The 9,806-nt window shown below is 35.6% G+C and overlaps 1 protein-coding gene and 1 pseudogene across 1 annotated transcript; one reads left to right on the forward strand and one right to left on the reverse strand.

The window, feature by feature from the left end:
• Positions 1-4,478: 4,478 nt before the first annotated feature.
• LOC111370469 lies at positions 4,479-6,609 on the forward strand (annotated as a pseudogene).
• Positions 6,610-7,861: 1,252 nt separating this feature from the next.
• On the reverse strand, positions 7,862-9,443 carry LOC111376500 (UPF0481 protein At3g47200-like). The gene has a single exon (XM_022999465.1). The coding sequence runs from the start codon at positions 9,227-9,229 to the stop codon at positions 7,898-7,900; it is 1,332 nt and encodes a 443-aa protein (XP_022855233.1). The 5' UTR covers positions 9,230-9,443; the 3' UTR covers positions 7,862-7,897.
• Between the last annotated feature and the right edge of the window lie 363 nt (positions 9,444-9,806).

Raw genomic sequence — 9,806 nt, forward strand, 5'->3', positions numbered from 1 at the left:
TGATGCACAAAGGGAGATATTGGTAGATATGTGTTTCTCCTATCATATGGATTGCCATGAAATTGTATCAACCGCAATCGATACATTACTTTATGTTAAGGGAGATTAAGCCACTAAATCTCGAGGAGGTGTGGTTCAAGATTGAGAGAGATTTATCCCCCTTTTTTTCTTATGTTCTGCTTAGTTACAAGACTCGAATATATTGGCAATGATAATAGAAGGAAACTTAAATCAATACCATCAAGTACAAATGACAAATATTTTAGTCAACAAAAAATTGTGACAACTGAAGATGTTAGAGATGTGTGTCTTTTTCTAATAGATGTTCGATATACTGTTGTTTATAATATTGTACCCGCTCTCCACATTGTATAAGAAGGTGGTTGAGCATTATTTGTTTGCACTTGTTGAAGATTTCGATGTCATGGAGATCTTTTCATAGGGGAAAGAATTGTTTGAGATGTCTATAAGTTATGTTAAAGAGGGATTGAGCAATAAATCAACCCATTACAGGCCTAAAGGTTTTCTAGTAGCATTCCAGGTTTGTTTATACGAATCAATTCAGAGTCTAGTAACCACAACAATGCAAAGTAGGTACCCTTACATCATGAGCTGGATATCAGATAATCATCCCCTGGATGCTAAATTGGAAGAAGAGTTCTTTTCCAATCTTGATGTAAGTGTTTAAATATCTTTGTTATTCGAGATAGTTTTCTCTATGTTTTTTTATATGTTTTATCTATGTATGTGACCTGAATGTTGTGCTAGTATTTGAGCCTTTTTATCATTTTCTATTCGATATTAACGTACGTGTTATTGAATATTCGATTGCAGGATTGGCAATATGTTATCCTCGAAGACCTTTGATTTTCGAGAAAAATTATAATCAATGCGGCAAAAAATGTTCTAGCTAATTTTGTATCGAAATTCAATGATGCATAACGGGAGATTTTGATAGATACGCATTTCTCCTATTACATGGATTGCCATGAAATTGTATCAACCACAGTTGATACACTACTTTATGTTGATGGAGGGTCAGCAACTGAATCTCGTGGAGATGTGGTTCAAAATTGCGGGGAGATTTATCCGATTTTTATTGCATGAGTTCTGCCGTGTTCTCCACATTGTACAAAAAGGTGGTTGAGCATTATTTGTTTGCACTTGTCAAAGATTTTGAGGCCATGGAGATGTTTCCGTGGAGGAATGAATTGTTTGAGATGGCTATAAGTTCTGTGAAAAAGAGTTGAGCATTAAATCTATCCATTACAAGCTTAAAGGTTTTCTAGTAGCATTCCAGGGTTGGTTATATGAGTCAATACCAAGTCTTAATGATCTATGACCACAATGATGCAAAGTAGGTACCCTCGCATCAAGAATTGAATATCGGATAAGCATCCCTTGGATGCGAAATTGGAAGAAGAGTTATTTTTTCCCCAATCTTGATGTAAGCGTTTAAATGTATTTGTGACTAATATAGTTGCAATGTCATTCAAAAAATTCTATTTGATATGCTAAGTATTTTTAATGATTTTAGGGTAATAGATTGAAGTAAATGGAATTGATCCGCTGAGCATGGATATGGTGATACCATATATGAGTGGTGTACCACACACCAAATCACAACCACGACATCTTCCACGTGAAGTGCATTTCCAGGAGAATTTAGGTCACAATCGCTTGAGTACTCATGCAGGCACAAGTGCAAATGTTCATTCATCAAGTCAGAAATCTACAACATTGCTGCTACTGAACATAGATAGAAGAATGCGAAAATCAAATGACATTGATGACGAATTTGTTAACCTCCCACTAAGATGGTAAAAGACTTCACGTGGTGTCCATTCTCCAATGGAACCACAAGTAATACATTGTGTTGAGGGTTCATTAGAGAGATAGAGGTTTTAGCAACCACAGAGATGGCGTATAACACAGCAGATGATACATACTTGGAAATAACCGGATCATTTGATAACCTAAATCCATGCTACTAGAGAAAGTATTTTGATAGATATTTGAGAAATTCAAAAAGGAGTTCAATATCTATACAATTAAAGAACATAGAGTTGGTGATGGAGCTAGATGATGAAAAGTCTCAAATATTAGCATTGAAATTGGATAGAAATCAACAAATGAATGATATTATCCGCTCTCAAAGAGATGTTAAATTTGATTTCTTCGGGAGAAGGTCGAATATGAACTAGTTTAAGGATTCTGTGATTGCTATCGTATCATGTTCAATTGAGGAAATTCTAAAGAAATGACTGAAACAAGTAGAGTGCAAATTGGTCGATATTCTGAAAATGATGAAGAAGTAAGTTCGTGAGATTACTAAGCTTTTTCCCGTTCGTTAGTTTAATTTTGACATTTAAATTTTTGTTGTATAGAAGAATAAAACATTAGAAAAGCAAGAGTAAGATGGAATCTGATAACGAACCTCCACATCAAGATCTTATTCAAACTCCTTCATTTGATTTAGGCGTTGGATCCACTTAAATGCCTATGAATTTAGGCGAGCCGAGTGATCAGTTCACAGACAAACAAGTCCAACAAGAAGTAGGCGATGTCATAGCAAGAGTATTGAAGGCCATTGTGCTTCGTGATCCATAAAAATTTACATATGAAAGTAGCAATAAGACAGGTCACATGCACATTAAATGTCAGACGTCAAAGGTCACACACATACTACATGTCTCAATTCACAAATGCAGTTACAAGTTACACAATAGTTAGAGGTCATATAAATAAAAAGTCACAGGTTACAAATATAATACAATTTACATATCACAAACTCATCACAGTTCACAAATTACAACTCACAAAGTAATACAAGTCCATAACAAAACAAATGTGCAAGTATCTATTCACTTAACATAGATCAAATACATTTAGCCCATGTTTGAACCTTATTTTTTTCAAACTCATTTTCAATCGCACATTCTTTCATAAAATAATTTTACACGTATACCTAAAGCTTTTTTTTTTTTTTTACCACATTTTCCCAAATAATCATGGGAAAATTGTAGCAGTTCTCTCTAATCTTTCACTTCTTTTTTGCAGATTTTACCATAACATTCAATTTGTGCCACCCACAGTTCCAAACCTTTCAAAAATATACGCATCGAAATCGTTCATTTGACCGTTAGTTGACCAATAAAATTAAGTTTTGACCAATTTAAAAGGATAAAAGAGTAATTTTGCTATTTAACCCTATAAAAAAATTAAAATAAATAACTAAAACAAAATAAAAGGAAAAAACTATTTGCCTCTTTCTTTACCCCACCCAAAACCACCGCCCAAATCCACTGAAACAAGACCTCCGCCTCAACTCTCCAAATAGAGGTGACCCACTAGAGGTGAGCCAGTAGCTGTACTCGTTGCACTATCATTCTCCCTTTTCTCCGCTACGTGCACAATGGCACTCTCCGTCTACACCACAGTATAACTAAATTTTCTACTCTTATATTCATCGCCAAGGATATAATAATTTATATATTTGCGTTTGTTTTGGAGTTCTCAGAAATTGGAGAAGACGCCGAAATCGTTCCTCTTTTATTTTCTCTTCTTTTTCTTGCAGTTATTGTGAGTGGGTGATGATGCTGGAGGGAAGGTGGATCGAGGTTGCATCGGGAAAAAGTGGAGATGGTGGTGGACGAGATGTCACTGTTTTCCATGACGGAGAGTATTTTGAAGGAGAAATTGCGCTCTTCGGATCTCAACCCTATGGATAGCGGTGTTCGACGGAGGCGAAGGTCTTGTTTAGGTGGATTCGGCAATGGGATGGGGTTGGAGGTGAATAGTTTTTTTCTTTTATTTTTATTTTGTTTTAATTATTTATTTTGATTGTTTTATAGGGTTAAATAGCAAAGTTGTCTTTTTATCCTTTTAAATTGGTAAAAGTTTAATTTTATTGGTCAACTAACGATCAAATGAACGTTTCCATCCATTTGGACTTCAAATGCATAATTTTGAAAAGTTTAGGACTGTGGGTGGCACAAATTAAAAATTAGAGTAAGATTTGCAAAAAAAGAAAGGTTAAAGACCGCTGCTACAATTTTCTCAAAAATCATTAGGCCAAAACCCAAAAAAAGGGGCCTCAAATGAGGCTTAAACCATATTTGTTGGGCTTTTTTTTTTTTTTAATTTTGTTTTTAAATAGTTGTTTTCATTTACACATTTTAGCCCCCGTTTGGTGCACATTATTTGAAAAAATAATATATTTTTTTCATTAAATCAACCTACAATATTTGACTTCAACACTCTAAGATAGGACTCATGATGTGATGTTTAAAATGCATTTTTGTTGGAAAAATGTGGAACAAACGACCCTTATCCGTTAAAATATAATGCAAGTAAATTCCAGACTTTTCTATTTTTTAACAGCATATTTTTCAAAATTTTACTATTTAATTTTTTATTATTATTATTTTATTTATATAATGGCCATCATCAATAGGAGCTTAACGTTGTGTTGACGCTATGATGCTGGGATCTCTTCAGTACAGGAAGAAGAAGATAAAACCGTGGAACTCTCGGGACTCCTAGGGAAAAGGGCACCTAAACCAGCTAAGATACTCCGGTTTCTGTTCGTCGCTGATGAAGGAAAATCAATGTTAAATACAGCTAAGTTGGATGGTGCAACGCCTATTTTTCAAAACTATTCTACTCATGCCAAAGATGCAGTTCTGGTCACATTCCACAACTGGTTGACAGGGGATTTATTGAATATTTTTTATGAGATTTTTATTTTTTCCGGTTCTTTTGTACCATTATTTATTGCCTTAAATCTTGTATATGCAGAATTTGTTCTTCAATTATTGCAATGAGTGGATAGCTCTGCTTTGAGAATCCAAGAAATTCGTTGAATTTTGATTGTCATTTTCGAGAATTAAGCGACCCATTTGAAATTTATTTATTATTATTATTTTTTTAAAACTCATAATAAGCTAAAATTTTTGCACCCACGTCAGGGTTTGCAAATAAAGTTAGCGCCTTTGGTTCCTTGAAGCCTGAGAATCAGGACGTTAGGTTTGATTCGAAAGAGACCATATAAAATTGGGGAAAAGTGTTTGTGTTAACGCCAGTTCTAGTACCCTTTTAGAACTTGTGCCTGAAACCAGGAAAATTTTGAATTTGTGATTCCCATGTATGATCCTTCTAAGGGCCTTGTGGTGGATCTAGCTGTTATAGGTGGTGGCCCTGCAGGACTAGCGGTCGCCCAGCATGTTTCAGAAGCTGGGCTATGAGTTTGCTCGATTGATCCTTTACCCAAATTGATATGGCCCCAATAATTACGTTGTTTGGGTTGATGAATTTGAGGGCATGGATTTGTTGGATTGTCTTGACACCACCTGGTCGGGTGCTATGGTTTTCATTGACGACAAGACAACTAAAGATCTTGATAGACCTTATGGGAGGCTAACAGGAACCAGCTGAAATCGAAAATGATGTAGAAATGCATTTTGAATGGCGTCAAATTTTATCAAGCTAAGATTGTGAAAGTAACTCACTAGGAATCAAAATCTTTGTTGATTTGCGATGATGGTGTTACCATTCAGGCTGCTGTGGTTCTTGATGAGACCGGATTTTCCAGATGTCTTGCACAGTATGATAAGCCTTGTATAGCTTACAAGATTTGGGCAGAAGTGGAAGAACACCCTTTTGATGTAAATAAAATGGTTTTCATGGATTGGAATGACTCACATCTCAACAATAATAAAGAGCTGAAGGAGAGAAATAGCAAGATTCCAACTTTTCTCTATGCAACGCTATTTTCATTCGAAAAGAATATTCCTTGAAGAAACATCCCTTGTAGCTCGTCCTGGAGTGCCTATGGATGACACTAAGGAATGAATGGTAGCTCGGCTTAGTCACTTAGGTATAAATATTAGAAGCATTGAAGAGGAAGAGCATTGTGTAATTCCAATGGGGGGCCGTCTTCCAGTTTTACCTCAGAGAGTTGCTGGGATTGGCAGTACAGCTGGGATGGTGCACCCGTTGACTGGGTATATGGTGGCAAACTACTGGCAATGACTCTGGCTGCAGTTGTCGCCAATGCAATAGTTCAATAACTAGGCTCTGAGAGAAGCCTTTTTGGGTCGGAATTGTCTTCAGAAGTTTGGAAAGATTTGTGACCAATAGAAAGTAGACGCCTAAGCGAGTTCTTTTGTTTTGTTTTGGATTTCTTCTCAAGCTTGATTTACAAGCCACCCGAAGGTCTTTTAATGCTTTTTTCGACTTGAAACCTCGTCATTGGCATGGATTCTTGTCACCTGGGCTATTTCTCATACATCTCATACTTTTCGGGCTCTCTTTTTGCTCCTTCCAACAATACTTCTAGGATAGAGATCATGGCAAAAGGCACTGCTCCTTCTGTAAAGATAAAGACAGAGAGCCCACAATTTTCATCCCTGTATGTCGACCCTAGTTGCGATATCTCTTTATTGCTTTAACCTTTTAAGTAAATGCAGTACGAGTTAGCTTCTTTTCATCGCATCTTTTTCGAGTTTCCTCTTTCTGAGTGAGGGATTATGTTGACTGAACTTACCATTGTACATAACTACAGAACATATAATCATATCTTTCCATACAGAAGCGTAATTTTTTGTGCCAGTTAAGTCCATGGGTATCATTTCGGTAAGCTGTTAATTTCATTTTCTCTGCCTGCTATGTCTACTGGATTTTCTCTACTTCAAAATTTCGTCATGTCTCTATTATCTCCATACAATCCTAAGTATAAAAAGTGAAAAATAAAAGACTCGACTTGTTTTCCGGTGGACGTATTGCTGCCTCATCTCAAAGTTAAATGCAACCCAAATCATGAAGCCTCTGGAAATCAAAAACATATTTTTCCTTTTCTCCTTTTTCATAGAGCAGATTCTCATGATTGTAGCAATAATCTGGTGTACATTTGAATACTACCAGACAACATGGCAAGACAATAAGCAATCACCCAAAAATTGGCTGTAGTCCTAGAATATTTCCTTTCCAATGTTGTAATTACTGAAACATTGGCATGTATACTGTATATATTGTCTTTCTCAACACTCGATCAACTAAACTTCTTTAGTATTATAAAACTCATTTCACAGCTATACTAATTCTGCCATATGGATATACATTTTAGTTACACTACACCAAGAATTCTCTACCCGGAAGATGGCAAGAGGCTTAATCTCGTAATTTAAGACATTAAGGCTTGTTCATTATCAGACGGAAGATCCTTGAATTGACGATCTCAGTACTCCATTATTCTCAACATATCCATCCATAATGCTATTGTAGTATTGCCTTGTTTTTGTTTTTATTTTTTTAATGCAGTTAAATCTTGCCCCTCACTTGATTTAATTTCTTGCTCCGCCTCTTGCAGGATTAGTTACAGTAAAAATCAATGATTAAGGAATTAAACAAATAGTTTGATTAAACATGCACATCACATACAATACCACAAAAATAGGAAATTATTTTGATTGCTTTAAATGGACAGTGACATACTAAATTGAGCGAAATTTTATCCTAGAATCAAATTGGGCTCGTCGGTTCAACTGGAAAAAAAATGGAAAGTGATCCAAAATTAGGTCCCGTAACATGTGATTTCCACAAGATGAAAACTATAAAAAACGGTAGTTTTAGGAAATTTACATGAGAGAGGATGATTCTTTTGAATAATTTGTAATATCTTCAATTAAATGTTATTCATTACAACAACATACAAGGAGTCCATTAAGTACACAACAAAGCCCAAATGAATAGTAAAAAAAAAAACCAACACACAAAAAAACCCAAACGAACAGTGTAATAAAAAAAAAAAAAAAAAAAAAAAAATTACAAAAAAAAATGTTTCCCCAAAAAACATTTGCAAATGAAGAGCTTCTCCTTGTAGGAGATGCTTGTCTCCTTAGGATCGTGGAAAAGCAGAAAGATATGTCTGCCCCGCACTAAGGGCAAGGGTAAAAATTGCACCTAGAAAGGCAATGACGGTCCAAGGCCTCCTGAAATGTTGGTACATCCAATTAGCTATCCAAAATCGGCATTTATTCCTGCAATACGTTTCAATCTTTCCCTTAGCATATGCATATGCGTAAAGATCAGGTACCAAATCAGGTACCAAACCATCAGCTATCTCGTTAAAGAGTGTGGCCAAGTGTTCGTCACTGCCTAGATTGTTGACAAGAATTCCCTTCTTTCGGAGCTCTTTAACATCATTGGCATGATCAATGAGTGAATCCATTAGCCAAATGTATGACGTAATGTGAGAATCATGAGGGCCATTAGGACTCATTTCGTAAGCCACTAAGTTTAATAGCAAAGGTTTTGTTGTATCATCAACCACCAAACGAGGAAGCATCATAATTCCATGAACAAGGCTCTCTTTGAACATTACATCAGTAACACAATGAGTTTTACTTGCTCTAAAAAGAATTCCTGCTTCTTCGAGCTCTGTTACTGAACGATAGGAATTCCATTGATTTGATTCATCCATGGTTCTCTCTTTATGATTAGGCTTAGCTGGCCCAGCGAGATGTTTCCACTTTAGGTCTAGAAGGTGAGGGCTTGCATCCAATTGTAATTTTCTTTTGTCGTTTGTTTGACCACCAGGACAGTGGTCATTGACAAATTTCTTGACCGCATCACAACAGCTTTTATTGACAAATTTCTTGACTGCATCACAGCAGCTTTTATTGGCAAATTCCTTGACCAAATTAGTGCATGAAATTTTTTCAGGTGGCCTTATGCCAGGGAAAAGGTCAAGGAAATCCGAAATCAGCTTTGTATTATCTCCGAACCTGAATTTCAACAAAACTTCTAGTACTAGTAAAGGAATTTGATTCTCTAACAAGAACAAGTCCCTCCACACAAAAGCACAGAGGTAACTCTTCATTGTAGGTAGTTGATCTTCTTCTTCTTTTGGTTTTATCGTTGTTAAGATGTACATATATTGAAGCACAAAGCAGGCATCAAGAAACATCATTTTGGTGAACGATTCATTGTCATAGCATGTAGTTGTGCCTTCCTCATAGTATTCTCGGGCACTGTCAGCCACCTTCGCCACCTCTGCATATAATTGATTGATAGATATTTGATCACCACAGGCAAGGCAGAATTGATTTGCAAATTTAAATTTTAGCTTCTCTACTGCTTCGAGCTCTGGATTTCCATGATGATAAGGGCCTATTGAAACTACGAGAGGAACATAACATTTTTTGTTGGATTCAACCTCACGCAGCATTGATGGAACCTTTTCTATTCGCTGTTTCTTTGTTGTGTCTTCAACATAGTTCTTTATATTGATTAACCACTCATCCACTCTAATTTTGTTGCAAGCATGAAATTGCGTCTGCACATATTATTAGGTTGGAAATTTTGGTAAAGCGTCGTGTTTGTTGATACTACAGTTTGAATAAATATGATATTATACATTTGTACACGAAAATGATACACATGTTAAGACTTAATGATAAATGAACTTGATGACAACATCAAACAACCGACATCAAGCAACTATCAGTGGCATATAGGCCATCAACGTGGAGATTTGATGATAGGATGGTGAAAGTCGAACAAAATAAAATTTATAGTCTTTCATTATTGAAAATTAACAAGACATTGGTTTCCTATCAAGTATAGATACAAATTTTACATTATAAAATTGATATCAAATATTTTACCATATCAAAAAGATCGGGTTGAATGTTTGGTAAAGCTTAGATTTTCATTTTTCATTTTTTATTTTGGTTACACATGCTTTTAGTTCACACACACACACACACACACACACACACATATATATATATATATATATATAT

The sequence above is a fragment of the Olea europaea genome, chromosome 2, assembly GCF_002742605.1.
Source record: "Olea europaea var. sylvestris chromosome 2, O_europaea_v1, whole genome shotgun sequence".
NCBI classification, from domain to species: Eukaryota; Viridiplantae; Streptophyta; class Magnoliopsida; order Lamiales; family Oleaceae; genus Olea; species Olea europaea.